This window comes from Lepus europaeus, chromosome 10 (assembly GCF_033115175.1).
Source record: "Lepus europaeus isolate LE1 chromosome 10, mLepTim1.pri, whole genome shotgun sequence".
Classification (NCBI taxonomy): domain Eukaryota; kingdom Metazoa; phylum Chordata; class Mammalia; order Lagomorpha; family Leporidae; genus Lepus; species Lepus europaeus.
Genome location: NC_084836.1, coordinates 56,329,915 through 56,346,732, shown reverse-complemented (window position 1 = coordinate 56,346,732; position 16,818 = coordinate 56,329,915). Strand labels below are relative to the sequence as shown.

The following is a 16,818-nucleotide window of genomic DNA, read 5'->3' as shown; positions in this document are numbered from 1 at the left end:
AAGATTTTAACATGCACAGTCGTGCACCATGGAATGATATGATAGTCAAAGTAGATCACATAGATGGTGGTGATCTCATGAAACTATATTGTCTGGTGACACCACAGCCATCTTAGTTTGTGTAACTGTAAGATGTTTGCACAATGACAAAATTACTTAACACATTTCTCAGGACATATTCTCATTATTAAATTATCCATGATCATCAGTGTTCTTGGGAACAGATAGGTTTTTTTTTTAATTTTTAATTTTTTATTTTTGACAGGCAGAGTGGACAGTGAGAGAGACAGAGAGAAAGGTCTTCCTTTTTGCCGTTGGTTCACCCTCCAATGGCCGCTGCAGCCAGTGCACCGCGCTGATCTGAAGCCAGGAGCCAGGTGCTTATCCTGGTCTCCCATGGGGTGCAGGACCCAAGCACTTGGGCCATCCTCCACTGCACTCCTGGGCCACAGCAGAGAGCTGGACTGGAAGAGGGGCAACTGGGACAGAATCCGGCACCCCGACCGGGACTAGAACCCGGTGTGCCGGCGCCGCAAGGCGGAGGATTAGCCTATTGAGCCGTGGCACCGGCCGACAGATAGGTTTTTAATAAATGGTGGCAGTTTTCATTTGTGACATTTTTTTTTTTAAAGACTCATTGGCTCACACCAGTGTGAGCTAATTTTTTAAAGACTTATTGATTTATTTGAAATGCACAGCTAGAGAGAGAGAGGGAGAGACAGGGATCTTCCATCCACTGATTCACTCCCCAAATGGCTGTAATACCATGGGGCTGGGCCAAGCCAAAGCCAGGAGCCAGGAGCTTCATCTGGGTCTCCCATGTGGGTGCAGGGACCTAAGTATCCTCTGCTGCTTTCCCAGGCTGATTGGCAGGGAACTGGATCTGAAGTGGAGCAGCTGGGACATGAACAGGTGCCCATATGGGATGCTGGTTTTGTAGGTGGCGACTTGGCTCATTGACCACAATTCTGACACCTTTGGAAAGTCTTAGAGTCTTCCACTAATGGAATATTGCTATGGTTTGAATGTTTTCATATGTTGGAAACTTAATTCTCAATACAGTAATGTTGAGAGGTGGGGCCTAATAAGTGGTGATGAGGTCACAAAAGGCTCTGCCGTCACGAATGTCGCTATCATGTGAGTAGTTTATCAAGGCAGTGGACAGTTATCAAAGTACAGACTCCTCTTGCTCTCGCCTTGTTTTGCCATTCCACCTTCCACCATGGGATAATGCAGAATGAGGGCCCTTGCCAGATGCTGGCGCTGTGCTCTTGGTATACTTACCAGCCTCCCAAACCATGAGTCAAGTAAGTTTACTTTCTTTATAAATTACCTAGTCTTGTGTTTTTGTTACAGCAGAAGGCATATATTTAAAACAATCCACAGATGATTTCTTGAAGGCAATAACAACTAAGCTGAGATGACACAGAGGTGTTTCAAGCAGTGCCAACACAGTGTGCTGTCATGTGGCTGAGGTGGCGTCAGAGAGACGGGTGGGAGAGGTGAGTCTACAGAACTATGCCAGGGTCATGGAGTGGCATAGCTTATTTTTTTATGGTAATTCAAAGTATTAACTACCACTAAATTGCAATCAACTTTATTTCTTGAAGATAGCACACACAAACACCACTCAGAAAACTAAAGCAGCACCTTTATTTTATACATACGAACAGTATAAAATGTTTATTATGTAAGAGCTGTGTTTTGTTTACAATATATTATATTGCTTCAAGCCAATGCAAAAAGTTCATACACTATATTCCCTATTTCATTGTGTTTACAATATATATTATATTGTTTAAGTGCCACTACGACAGTGTAGTTTTTTGGATTTTTTTCCCTCAGTACTGAACTCTATAGAATATGGTAAGGTCAGAATATATTGTATGAGAGTTTAATATAGGGGCAATTAAAACATGTGACCAATGTCCAAACACAAGACTATAAAATCCGAGAAGTGGTAACTTTAACACTGTTAACTGCTTTATCCAAACCCTTGTGATTTTTGCATTTTTGCCCAGTTTAACCTCTAATATTCCCCAGCCTCTTGACACCATGAATGCCTTGTAATTTTGAAAATATCTGCCAACTACACACCGAAAAGACAAAATTTCAACCCGATCAACTGACATAATGTAAAATCTGTTCCAAAGCACTGAATCAAGAAAATCTATATCATCATGCTACAGACATACTTAGAAAACTTAAAAGGAAGAGTAAATATCAGCTCAGTGATTTATAATGAAGCTAATAAAATTCAAGCCAGTATTCTTAAGTGTAATGAACATTATTTGAACATTCAACACATGAAAGGTTAACAAAGGCTATGAACTTGGTGTAACTTAAAACGTTTCAGATGTCGGAGTTCACCAGATGTAATTGGATTCCGGTGGATCCTGCTGTTCCCCGACCTTTTTAAGTGAAGGCGTGTGCTGCCTGAGCCGGGTGCCTGCTGGCCTCAGGGCATGCATGAGGCTGGCTCCATACCCTGCAAAATTATTCACAGCTTAAAAGAAAAGCAACTATAAAACCAGGCTCTTCAGATTCATTATTAACCATTCAAATGAAATCCATTTTCCCTTTTCAACCCAGAGTGAAAGACCACAGCAACCACAAAAAGCTACCTGAATGAGGAGATGTTACAGGATCTCGATGCCCGTGACTAGAAATCTATTTCACTAACTCCAGAAAATCCAGATTCCACCAGATTTCTCACTATGTATTTTGGCCCTGCAGAAACTCCTTACACAAAGTTTGGCTGAATTTGACTGAACAGAAGGATAGTCTTCACCCAAGCTCTGAGAAAGATCTAGCACTGAGGTCTTGAGTGCCTAGTGGAAAATTTGGTCATTGATTCTTTTCATTGCACTGCACACTCAAGCCTGACTTATGCTGATCCAGTTCAAAACGGACCCCACTCTTCATCTAGATCACAGGATTGGTTATGGCTATTGTAATCCCAGAAAAAGGGAATTTGGTGAGAATTACGTACTTCCACAGTAAGTGTTAGAGGAAGGGTTATGATTTGAACTGACTCCTTACCAATAGGAATTTATGAATTTCTATCAGAGTGGCCATCTGTCTCGTTCTAGCTTGGTTGTACTGGAATGTAACACCCAGTTACACAACTCAGACCTCCCTTCCTGTGACTTGTGAACTTCTGGAGGTGCCCAGGGCACTGACTCATTGCTGATTTTCTACAACTGACCTAAAACAGCAATTTTAAAGCTCTGTCTCCATCCTCCTGTGCATCAGACTCAAGTCTGGCATTTCATTTGTTCCTTGTGGTTTTTAAATGCAAACATGCTGTTAAACTACTGAGACCAGAATTCTTTGTTCCCCAATGTGTTTCTTTTGAATTGTCAGTATGTAGGCTAGTACTCTGGGATGGTCACAAGAGGAGCCAATAATGCCCTGGAGTAAATCCCTACCATGTTGTTGCCCTGCCACCCATGAAGCCCAAACCTCCCCGCTGGTGAGGGTGAGCCCAAGCAGGGACGGCTGTCTCCAGATCCTCCTCCCCACCACCATGCCTGGGTGCCTGCGACCTCCCAGCGTGTCACCCCCCTGGGAGTCAGTTCTTAGCAGAACTCTGTGACTCAGAGCTTCCTTGTCACCTCCCCCTGGTCAACAGAAATCCCACTCTTTCAGCCTGATTCTCATCATGTACCAAACGGCTGGGTGGCTGCTCCTGGAAAACACATCTGCATTTTAATGCAGCACCAGGGCATCTTCTTGGCAGGCAATGGCTTGAGCTGAGAGGTCCACAGATTGCAGGAGCTCCAGCAGCCTGGCTTCCAACGCATGCTACCTGGAGGCTGGCAGACCTGTCAGGACTGGTCATTTTGCTCTACCACATAGAGCCCCTAACCTAAGGGGGGGAGGGTTAGAGGGACTGGGCATATCAGAGGGAACAGTGCCCGCTGTGTTCCCCTCTCATCAGGTTTGATGTTCTCCAGGCCCCAGATGCGAGTTGCAGAGACCTTTGTAATTGAGTCCCAGGATGTATGGTCTAACCTCAGGTCATCCTTAGGCCCCAGACTTTGGAAATGGTACTTTGATTCTGGCACAAGCCTCAAGGTTTGTATCCAGTTGATGGTAGCATAAAGGGTTTGGTTTATTTTTTCCTTACTGGCTCTAGAAATGGTTATTCTCCTATAGGTCCCTTAATCCAAAGATGGTTTCTCTGTAAGCATGTCCTAGTGGGGATACCAGTTAACCATTGGCAGGGTGTGAGAGCCATTTTCCTGAGGAGACCATGGCCACCTGAAGCTAAGTCAGTCAACCATCCTGGCAAGTCAGTAGGTGGGAAGGGAACAACTCCATGGCTTATTGTAACTTAGTCTGGCCACAAACTTACCTTAAAATAAACAAACATGTATACCTACATATACAATTATTATATATACACCAGAATACAATATTATAAATATGAACAAACATTAGAAATCATAAGCAAAATAGGTATACATTAAATACATAATAAGAATAAATTTATATATTTTTATATAATTTTTCCGTATTTAAAGTTAATTTTCTACCAGGACCCAAACTGATCATTTCTGCATGCACTGAGCTGCATGTACCATCCCTTGAAGACCCTGATCCAGAAAAATATCTGATATGTAAGTGGTCTACTTAACTTCCACCCATTATTCTGGAGACAGACACAATCTGGGCAGACTTCTGTTCCTGTTGTATGACAGAAGCCTTCCTTTCCTCAAAGAAAGTAGATAATCGGCCCACCGAGCAGGCTGAACTCTAGCTGCGAGAGGTACAAAACTCCTTGTTTATTTTTTTCATTTGCTAACTGAATATCACCTCCTACAAGGGGTTGTTTTTACCTTTCTGTTCATTGGTGTGTCCCAACACCTGGATTAATAGTTAGCACACACGAGACACCAAAATCAATATTGAATGGTAAGCCTCATTTTGTCTATGAAATAGGCCAGTGGTTTATCTAGGAGGGTCTTCAAAAATTTCACAAAAAATACGGATTATGAGAAAAGCTATGCATGAATTTAAAAAGTTTTTGCAGCAAAATAAATATCTTATATTTCAATTTTGCATGAACTTTTTGAAATATATTCATATAGAGCTAGTTCATTTTTGGCAGTTGGTAAATTTCAAAAAACTACACCTCCATTATTCTTGGAATCATATCTATGAAATACATGAAATCTGTTCTCTTTATATTAACAAAAATCAATAAAATGTGTAAAATTTAAAAAGAACTAACACAAAACTTACTATAACTAATACAGTATAAAAGATTTTAGAAAGCAAAATGCTTCATGTTTTTTATATGAGTTGACAAGTCCTGAATTGTAAAATCAGACACAAGATGACACCGATTCTCTATCTGATTTAAAAATTTTAATTTAGATGGCCCTTTATTTCATGGTCAATATATGTTGTAATTTTTTGGAAAAAGTTTTCAAAACATGTTGGATTTTTAGGAGAGTTAGTTATTTACTTGAAAGAGCGAGAATGAGGGAGAGATGGTGCCAGGAGCCAGAAACCCCATCCTGGTGGCAGGCCCAAGTACTTGGGTCATTTTCCACTGCCTTTGCAGGCTCAAGCTGATAGAAGTGGAGCCGCTGGGATTTGAACTGGCACTCAGATATGGAATGCTAATGTCACAAACAGTAGCTTCACCCATTGCACCACAAGACTGGCCCCCTTTCTGAAATTTTTATTTATTTTCCTTTTGTTTGAAAGGCAGAGAGACAGAAACTGACCGACAGAGATCAGACAGAAACTGACTGACAGAGATCTTGCATCTGCTTGTTCACTCCCTCCGCGGGGCCAAGCCAAATGCATGCAACCTGGGCCTCCCACGTGGGTGGCAGGAACTCAATTACTTGAACCACCACCTGGTACCTACCAGGTTGCATATTAGCAGAAAACTGGAATCAGGAATGGAGCCAGGACTTGAACTCAGGCACTCTTATATGGGGTACAGCTGTCCCAAGCACAGCCCCAAACACCTACCTAGCATACTGTATTACCAAATCAACCTGTATTACTAATTCAGCATAGAAAATATTTGTGGTGACATTTCACTGATGTGGTGATATTTTACGGTGATGCCTTACTTACTCTCTGAAGCTTAGAATCTAATATTTGGGTGGCAGGGGGAAGCATAGCAGAAGGGCAGAGAAGTTGTTTTTAATGAAATGGAACAGGGATGACTTGCAGGTTATCTAGTAGCCTTTGGGGCCAGGTAACAGACAGGAAGGGAGCTGGCTCTGCAGATTGTCTCCCACTCACTTTTATTGCAGTGTCTGCCGTGCCAGCCTTCTTGACATTGGCATTTGTTGGGTTCATGGCACGTTCCATGTGCACCACAGCCAGGCTCGCAGACGGCTAGAATCAAAGAAGATAAAAAGAATATTTCCTGAGCTTTCATTTCGCAACACAATTACATAGCTGCTTGTCCTGCAGCTCTTTAGAATGAGTTATTTTTGGCTTCATTCGCTATTGTTTTTTCCCTTCAATCTCCAATTTTAAGTCAGTCATGAGCTTTTTGAAAAATCCTTAGAGTGATGATCTTAGACTAAGAATGATGTTTCTCATTCACAAAAGAGGCTCAGTAAAATTTGAAACTGCTAGTCAGTACGAGTTTATTTTCTTTAAGAAAACCCTTAACAGTTAAAAAAAAAATCTGGTATGTGTGTAACTTTTTTTACATGTATGGATTTCATATAATACCGCTGGTCTATATAAAGAAAACATACATGTACATGAAGAAAGATTAACTGTGATGTCTGGGCAACATGCAGTCGGCACAGAGAGTGTGTGGTAAGGGACCACTGTTGGCTTAATTCACCCATTACCAGATTGACTATGGACCTGGGGTACTCACGCTTTGAACAGAGGTCTCCTTGGTAACCTTTGGAACACTTGCACTTGCTTTTGCCAATGCATTTGCCTCCATTTCGACAGGGATGTGGGCATTTGCCTGAGGCAGAGAGGAAAGCAAATCAGCAAGGAACTCTATGCTTTCGTCACAGGTAATTATGTTTTTCAGAGTTACAAGAATTTGAGTGCATAAATGCTTTGAAGTGGCAGGTACCTCCACTGGATTCAAATCTACCTTGGCTCTTCGGTTGAGTTTTCATTTTGAAACAGATGGGCTAATATTTTCAATATATTTCTTCTTCCACAAAAACGTATTGCTCAAGTGTTATATTTACACTGTTTTTTCTTAATAAACAGGGACATCTTTTAACATAAATGCTGTAATTTTAAATATACCTCACTGAAAGTCATGAATGACCCACCCACTAATCTTTCTCTGCATTCTGACTTTTGAGTGTCACTTTTTTGAAAGCTGGTCCACACCTGTATTTGAAAGCATTACTCTTCGCCTAGGACTCTCCAGGAAGCAGGACTCACATCAGATTGTTTATTCAGGGAGAGAACTGTAGGAAACAGGAGTGGGTAGGTGGGAAACACACTGGGGAAGGAAGAACGGTAACAAAAAGTATGCTTGTGAGTGGGAAACCACTGTGGGCCACTGGACTCTCCCTGCTTGGTCCTTCAGAGAAGGCCCAGAGACTACACCTCAGAGTTGTCTCCAAGAGCAGAGGCAGGGGCATTTATTCTTCAGCACTAAGTCCTGCTGGTCAGAGTCTGCCCCAGGGTAACTTCCTCCTCCTTCCATGCTGTGACTATACAGGATGGCTTTGATCAGGACTCAGAGAAGCTCTGGGTGGGAAGAAAAAGTGCAGTAGCTATGAGGAGCTTATTCCTGTGCAAAGCAGGCTACAGTAGCAGTGGCCCCAGTGAAAAGCTGGCAGAGAGGACACGAGGCACAAAATGTGCCAATACCACAGCTATGCATTTTTCTGAAATGTCTTAGATCCTAATAAATCATTCTTTCTTTTATCTCTTATGCCAAAGGAGTACTGCTAATGTTTTCACAGACCTTTGAATCACAGAATTTTAGAGCTGGAATAGGGCCTTAGATGTAAACATTATGCAATCATTTTTCTCTCTTCTTACTCCATAGGCTATTGGTTTTCCCTCTGCAATCTAGAACTTGCCATCTCAAGGCTGAAGTTTTTGAAGATGTGGAAGATAAGGTACCGCGTAACCAAAGCTGAAACTATATCTTGTGGTTGACATAACGATGTTCCAAAGAGAACAAACAGCCATTAGGTTTTGGTAGAGAAGGAATTTGGAATTTTGATGTTGAATTTGGAATTTTGCTGTTCTTTTTTTTTTTCACTCTAGCAGAACACTTATAGCAAAGGCCTCTGGAGACATAAGGAGATGCAATAGAATCTTTATCCTATACCAATCCACCTTTTCTTTTCCTTTTTAAAAAAGATTTATTTATTTATTTTACAGGCAGAGCTATGGTGTGTGTGTGTGTGTGTAGGGAGGGACGTCAGAGAGAATGAACCTGCTGTTCACCCCCCAAATTTCCACAATGGCTGGGGCTGGGCCAGGCCAAAGCAGGGAACCAGGCACTTCTTCTGGGTCTCCCGCGTGGATGGCAGGGGTCCAAATACTTGGACCAATCTCTGCTGCTTTCTCAGGTACATTAGCAGAGAGCTGGATTGGAAGTGGAGCAGCTGGGACTTGAACCGATGCCCATATCGGATGCTGGTGTCACAGGCAGCAGCTCAACCTGCTCTGCCACGATGCCAGTCACTCATCTTTTCTTTTCTTTTTTTTTTTTTTTGACAGGCAGAGTGGACAGTGAGAGAGAGAGACAGAGAGAAAGGTCTTCCTTTTACCGTTGGTTCACCCTCCAATGGCCGCTGCGGTAGTGCGCTGCGGCCGGTGCACTGCGCTGATCCGATGGCAGGAGCCAGGTGCTTCTCCTGGTCTCCCATGGGGTGCAGGGCCCAAGCACTTGGGCCATCCTCCACTGCACTCCCTGGCCACAGCAGAGAGCTGGCCTGGAAGAGGGGCAACCGGGACAGGATCGGTGCCCTGACCGGGACTAGAACCCGGTGTGCTGGCGCCACAAGGCGGAGGATTAGCCTAGTGAGCCGTGGCGCCGGCGTCATCTTTTATTTTCTAAGCTCTTATTTATAAGGCCAAAGAAAACTTTGAAAGAAGTGGACCACCATATATTTTGTAAACAAGCACTACTGACAAATAAGAAGTAATTTCCATAAGAAAATTACTTTTACCAAAAATACTGAATTTCTCTTTTTACATACTTAAAAGGACTCTGTTCACACATAAATTAACCAAAGCAGCACTTAATCATTCTAGAGACCAAACAGACTTAACAATGGGGTGTTAGGGTCTCTCACAAACCTGAATACCTTAGACTTTCAAGTTTTTCTGAAACAGGGATGTTCTAGAAACAGATATTAAAACAAGTTTAATAATCAAATACTACTTTTTAAACTAAAAATCCAAAAGGGCTTTTTCTGTTAGGTTTGGATATAGGAATAGTATTTACTGTCTGAGTCATACTTCAGAGATAGGAACGTCGAACTTTCTGTTTGCATGAAGCCGCATCTGATCCCGGCATACACACAAAACTGTATTCTTTCACATACTCTGAAAGGCACTGGGGTGTTTTTCAAGCAAGCAAGACATGGGGTAATAATTATATGGCAGCAAAGACAACTCCTCTACATGAAATGCTTGGTGAGGTCCACATTTTCCCATGCCTTATGAAGAATGAACTTGGTAACTGCGGATAGTGCAGAGAAGATTGGTGGAGAAAATCTTTATTGATGCCAGGGTTCATTTTGTTTTCCCAGCAAGAAGGGAGTGAGGACCTTAAAGTTCATCTCGGGCAGCTGGAAGAATTTTCCTCCTGATGATCACCCAGGGGAAATGTGAGTGCAGGAGACTGTCAGAAGCCATAACTGGCTTAAAGACCATAGGAGGGGCCAGCACTGTGGCATAGCAGGGAAAGCCAGTGCTGGCATCCCCTGTGAGCACCAGTTTGAGTCCGGCTCCCATTCCAGTTCCAATCCAGTTCCAATCCAGCTCTCTGCTGTGGCCTGGGAAAGCAGTGGAAGATGGCCCAAGTCCTTGGGCCCCTGCACCTGCATGGGAGACCTGGAAGAAGCTCCTGGCTCCTGGCTCCTGGCTCTGGATCGGCACAGCTCTGGCTATTGCGGCCATCTGGGGAGTGAACCATAGGATGGAAGAACTCTCTCTCTCTCTCTGCCTCTCCTCTCTGTGTAACTCTTTCAAATAAATAAATAAATCTTAAAAAAAAACAATGAAATGAGATATTGACAAAATAAAGACATTAAACTTTCTCCGACCATCCAATTGTGGGGGTCACTTAAATTTGTGACTCTGCTTCACCAAACAAAAAAGACAAAAGGCATTTGCAACAGGTGCCAAGAACCATCATTTTTGAGTCTTAGAATTATAAGTGAGCTTTAATTGTTTCTTTCAATATTCTAAATTTTTATAGAGCACACTTTATACTGAGAACTTTTATAGTAAGAAAATCCCACTGAGTTATTTTAAACATGCACTTATAATGCAGTATAATTTGTGTGGTCTTTTTTTTTTTAAGATTTATTTTATTTATTTGAAAGAGTTACAGAGAGAGGTAGAGAGAGAGAGAGAGAGAGGTCTTCCATCCACTAGTTCACTCCCCAGATGGCCACAATGGCCGGAGCTACGCCAGTAAGTGATGGATCATTAAATACTCTTGGGGAATCTATGAGGCTTAAATATTGTTATTGAATGCACATCCACCCACCCAGATACCTCCAGTCATTGTTCTATTCCTCAACCTGCAAGTTTTTCCCACAGTCAAGTCAGAATGAAGTTTGGAAAGGTATGATTCCTGATAGAGGGCAAGAGAAATGAAAATAAAAATGATGCCAGAACATACATCTCAAATGAAAAACAGACAATAATGAATGTTGGTGGATGTGGAAAAACTGAAACCTCCCTGTGTTTTTGGTGAGAATCTGAAATGGTACATCAGCTTTAGAAAGCAGTCTCGGAGTTCCTCTTCAAAGCTGTTACCCTATGACCCAGCATTTCCCCTTCTAGGTGTATTTGCCCAGGAGAAAAATGTATGACCCTATCAAAAAATTTCACACAAATTTTAAAGCAGCATTATTCATAATAGCCCCAAATTGGAAAAAACCCAAATATTCCTCATCTGAAGAAAGAATGAACAAAATGTGGTATATCCATATAGAACTGAATATTATTTAGCAAGGAAAAGGAATGCTGTATTCACATATGCTGCAGCATGGGTGAGCCTTGAAAACGTCAGGATGAGCCTCAGTGAAAGAAGTCAGGTGGAAAATGCCATGTTTTATGTGATTACATCTGTGTGAAATGCTCAGGATGATCAAGTCTACAGAGACAGAAAGTACATTAGTTACCGGGGTCTGATGGGAGAGAGGAGGAGGGAGTGACTGATAATAGGTATAAGCTTCCTTTTGGGGATGATGGAACGCTCTGGAATGTGTGACAGTTGCACAGTTTTGTAAATATACTGAATGATATACTTTAAAGTGTTGAATGCTATAATATATTGAATTATACCCTAATTGAAAAAAAAGATTGCATAATTTAACTATACTTTTTTGTGTTTATATGTGTAGAGGCAATTTTCAACTCAAAACCCATTTTCATATTTTCCTGGTAATGTGGTTCCTGAAAGAGAAGCAAGACATTTCCTAAAAGGATTGAATAAAACTTGTGGTGGGGTCAATCAGGAGCTTTCAAAGACCCACATTTTTGGTATAGTTAGAAAAAAAAACAAAGCAAAACAACAACAAAAAACCCAAGAATGAAAAACATTTTCTCTGCCAATGGAAAGTTCACAAACCTATGGCACACTCACATGAAAAGAAATGAATGCACTAGGATGGGCAATCTGAGACTATACACAGGCAGAAAATGGAGGGAAGTTAGTTGAGAAATATCTTTATCAGAGAAGGGTAATTAAAGAGTAGAAGCCACATCCTGACAATTAGTTGGAAATTTCAGAGATATTTCATTTGAACTCTATTAAAAATAGTTACTCATCTACTCATTAAAATACAAAAAAACCCACAAATAAATTACAATTGAAAGTTAAAATAGGAGCTTAGCATTATTCAATTTTGAATACACTACAACTTTAGAAAGTATGTACCAAACACAGTGGTGTTTTATAGACACATTACACCTGGAAAAGAGAATGCCAAACAAGCTGTCCTCAACACACATCAAGAAGTACAGGGGCACAGCACTCTCAGCAGGCACGTGCATATCCTGTTGCTCCTTTCTGGGCATGCACCTTGGTGCTGCCTCTCTTCTAGGTCAAAAAGCAATCCAGGATGGGTTGCCTCATTTTTGAATTTAATATAGGAGTTAAGTAACTCGCTGAGTCCTACACAGCTAGTAGATGGCAGAACCAGGACAAGTAGTATATTGGTTCCCATAACAGTGACTGTCTACAATACTGCACCTTTACAATGTGCTTTTGAAAATTAAAATTTATGTATTTGAGAGAGAAAGAGAGGGAGAGATCCCATCTGCTGATTCACTCTGTAAATGCCTGCAATGGCTGGAACTCAGCCAGGGTGAAGCCAAGAGTTGGGAACCCAGTCCAGGTCTCCAATGAGGGTGGCAGGAATCCAACTTCTTGAGCCATCACCCCTGCCTCCCAGGATCTGCACTGACAAGAAGCTGCAGTTATGAGCCATAGCTGGGTGTTGAACCCAGATGCTTCATGTGTGTCTTAACTGCTAGGCTAAATGGCTACCCCTTTTAAGTTTTTAAAGCATGACAAACATATAGAGAAGGCACAATATAGAATGATGCTTATTTAAAAAAAAAAAAAACTTTTGCCAAACAAGGATTGTGAAGCAGCGTGAGTTCTGCACACTCAAGTCCCCCTAACATCTTATATTAGCATGATATAGTTGTCAAAATCTATAAACCACACCCAGTCCCCTATTATTAACACATTTTAGTATATGTGTCACAATTAATGAAGCACACCTAGCTTCCCTTTTATCCAAACTTAACCACTCAACTTATTTTTATACATAGACAAATTCAAGTGATAACTTCATCAACAAGAACATTTTCAGTACCCCATAAAGTTTCTTTGTGCTCCCAACCATGATTCCAGTTTCTAACATTATCTATTAATTTTGCCTGTTCTTGAACTTCAAAAATATGAAATCATGGGCTAGGCTGTGTTAGTGTCAGGCCCTTTTCATTTAAGGTAATCTCTGTGCAACTCACTCATGTTGCATGTACTTTTAGGTCATTCTGTCTTATGGCTCGGCATATTTTCTCCTCCCATTCTTTGGATCCATCATTTTCTCTGAGGCAAGTTATTAGGCTCAGTCTGGTCTACGATATCTAGTACTGAGTGGCAGATAAAACCCTTCTAAGCCTGCAGGCAGGTGAAAAAATGCCACCCACCCCAAAGTTCTGATCACAGTTTCTAGGCTGAAGCTACGGGCACCGCATAATGAGAAAGGGACAAAATCACCCACAGGAATCACTGCAACATACTGAATAATCCAAACCTAGACATTACCAAGTCAGAGAGCTTTTGTTCTAAATCTTCTGAGCTGACTTATGTCACTCTTCACCCCACTTTTAGCCAAAGTGACACCTGAATCTAGTAAAAAGAAACCTTGACCTAAAACGTGGATAAGCTATAAATTCTCTCCTGACTTCAGATTCTTCCTTGGTAACATTAAGGGCTTGGATACGTTTCTAAGCTCCCCTTCTCCTCCCACACCAAAAAGAAACAAACAAACAAACAAAAAACAAACAAACAAACAAAAAAACAACAACCAAAAAAAACCAAAGAGAATGCAGAAAGTCAATACTCACTGATTTCACATTGCTCTCCCTCTAGTCCTGGTGGGCAAATACATTTTCCAGGGTAGAAACAAGTCCCTCCATTAAAGCAGGTAGTCGAGCAGTTTGCTGTTTGAGTAAAAACAGGGTGTTGCATTAGACTGTACGTGAAACCTAACAAAACTTCACTTAAATGAGATGACATGTCTGACCACCTGCTTCTTTCTCATCTACTTAATAAAGGAGGCCTTTTAACACTTATAAAGGTAACCAACTGCTTGACCATTTACAGTTTCAGAATATGATACCACTTATATTATATACTACCCACCCCTAAGAATTTACATTTTAGTGAAAAAATCCACAATTTCTTACAATTTTCTATGGCCTTAAAAAGAAAAGAATGCTATAAATCCAACAAAAATATTTTTAAAACATCCAATTATAATAAATAAATAAAGGATAAAAGATAGATAAAAATGGAGAAAACCTACTTTGGAATAGATAAAAAGGATAGAACTCATAAGCATTAGGATCCAAAAGAGGAGAAAGCAACTTTCTTTCAGAATAAGATAGAGATTCAGTTTACCCAATAGGACTTTTTTTAAAAAAAAGATTTTATGACAATTATTGAAAGTAATAATTATATTAAAAAGAAACAGACTGTGCACCCTAATGAGGGCCAACAGTTGGACAAGTGGTGGTACTATAAGCTGGAGGGATGATGAAGTTGAGAATATTTTAGTGGGAGTCCAACGAACTAGATTACTCAGTGCTCCATCCTAAGCCCTCTCTCTTGGTGTCAATTTCTATAAGTTCACTGCTAACTGGCACCTAAGAGAGAAGGAAGATGGAGAAACAGGGACAGGAGAGAGGAAATACTTAAAAGTAAGCAAGTTGACTTATTCTGCAAAGGAGATTGCTGTGGTTTGGATGTGGTTTGTTCCTCCAAGGGCCCCTGTGTTGAAAAGTTGGTCCCCAGCATAGTGACACAAAGAGGAGGTAGAACCTTTGCCAAGTGGAGCCCAGTGAAAGGTGATTAGATAGTTGGGGGCTCTGCCCTCTGAAGGGATTAATGTAGTTCTCATGAGACCTCCGTAAGTTCCCGCAAGATCAGGTTGTAAACAGTAGAGCAAGACTGTGTGCTCCCTGCACTCTGGCTTCCTGTCTTGCCATGTGACCTCTCACTCATGCTCCCACCATGCTGTGACCTTGCCAAGGAGGCCCTCACAAAAGCAAGCAGCTACCAGTGCCATGCCCGTGAATCTCCAGACCTGTGACCTAAATAAACTTCCTTAATAAAGTACCTAGCCTTGGGCATTGTTGTTATGGTTTCAGAAGATGCTATAAGATCTTCTTATGTTATTAGTATATATACCATACTAATACTACTGCTACTGATAATAATACTAATAACCTATGTATTAAAATGAGCGTTTGGACTTCTAGCAATTTTATAGGTCCTATTTGTTCTTGCACCAATTAAAACAGGCCAAAGGTCGCTACGGATGGACAACAGTTAGTGTAAGCTTTCAGTAGGAAAATCAGAAAGGAAATCCAGAAGTTTAAGTGTGTGCTTTCTTTATGGAAAAAAACTGGTCCAAATAAAATATAAAATATCATGCTTCTTGAATGACGAACTTTGTGTTTAAAAATCACAAATAATGGAGCAGATATTTAGCCTATGGGTTAAGATGCTACTGAAGATCCCCTGTGTCTCACATCATAATTCCTGGATTTGATTCCCAACCCTAGCTCCTGATTTTCACCTCCTGATAATACAGACCCTGGGAGACAGCAGATGATGGCTCAATACTTGGGTTCCTACCATCCACGTGGGAAACCCAGACTGAATTCCTGGCTCCCAGCTTTAGCCTGGCTTAGCCTGGCTTCTTGTGGCATTTTGGGGAGCGAAGCAGCAGATGGGAGCTTTCTGCCTTTGCCTCTATCATCTCTATCTCCATCTACCTCCAGCTCTATCTTCATCTCTCTGCCTGTCAAATAATAAATAAGTAAATTTAAAAAATCACAAATATGTTCCAGGAATGCTGCTCTCTCTGGCAAAATTAAGCTCCTCATTGAAGAAAGGATTGGCAGCACTTCAGGATTGGGTTTGGGGTCTTGGGAGATCCTCTCTGGCTACCTGCTATAAATTTCTGTGAATGTATCCTGCCTCCCCACTTCTCTCTATTTTTCCTGAAGAGAAGATGAGAAAATGTTGGGCTCCACGCCTGCTGGACCTGTGCTCTGTGGGCAGTGTACCTTAGTAATGTGCAGAATGTAATGAACCTGTGAGCTTACTTAAAAATTGAAGAATTTGATAAAGCTTAGCAGCTTTACATAATTTGGCCACCGTCTTAGGGCTTGCATAATATTTTACCACCCTGACCAAGCTTCTCTACATTTCTGTTGTGCAATCATTCTTGACTATGAAAATGAGCCAGACACACTAAGGAACTTTCACTGGAGCTGAGAGATATTGGTCAAGGCTTCATTCCTCAATTCCTACAGTTTACAATAGCTGTCCCAAGGGCCACTGTAAATTATTCTTAATGTTTGTTTTAATTTGTAGAAATATCCCCATAAAAACACACAAGTATTACATGTTAATCCAAATTTTAAAAGTGTAGTGCTAAGGTCTAACTTCACATTAATAATTAAACCATATTCCAGAAACTCCATATTCTTTCCTGGATAATAAAGGTATCTCTTTGTTGAGGTGATTTAGATTGCTAGGAATTCTAACAGATTTTCCAAAAGAATTTTTAAAAGGATTACTAGAGTCTAATGGTAGGGAAATCTTTCATCTGAAAGATAAAATGTTACAAAATGTAAAACGTATCAGAACATAGATATATTCCCTTGGCTGGGACCAGGAAGGTTTGTGGTACAACATTAGAAAAACCGATTTGGGACATATCACAATTCCAGGTGGCATAAACCATGCTCCCCTTTCATAACATGAGTTTCTGGTGGGAGACAGTTGTCTAGATAGGTACAACATATCTCCTGCCTGCATCCATGCAGGACCATAAAGATGGTTCTTAC

At 41.0% G+C, this 16,818-nt stretch overlaps 1 protein-coding gene across 2 annotated transcripts in view; it reads right to left on the bottom strand.

Annotated features, from left to right (window-relative positions):
* Positions 1 to 1,652: 1,652 nt before the first annotated feature.
* WIF1 (WNT inhibitory factor 1) overlaps positions 1,653 to 16,818 on the bottom strand; it is a 150,896-nt gene continuing 135,730 nt past the window's right edge. For both annotated transcript variants that reach the window (XM_062203297.1, XM_062203296.1), the window contains 4 exons: positions 13,804 to 13,899; positions 6,869 to 6,964; positions 6,274 to 6,369; positions 1,653 to 2,488 (listed from right to left, as the gene is read on the bottom strand). In XM_062203297.1, coding sequence (XP_062059281.1) covers positions 2,367 to 2,488; positions 6,274 to 6,369; positions 6,869 to 6,964; positions 13,804 to 13,899 — 410 coding nt within the window. In that variant the 3' untranslated portion in view covers positions 1,653 to 2,366. The remainder of the gene's footprint in view (positions 2,489 to 6,273; positions 6,370 to 6,868; positions 6,965 to 13,803; positions 13,900 to 16,818) is intronic.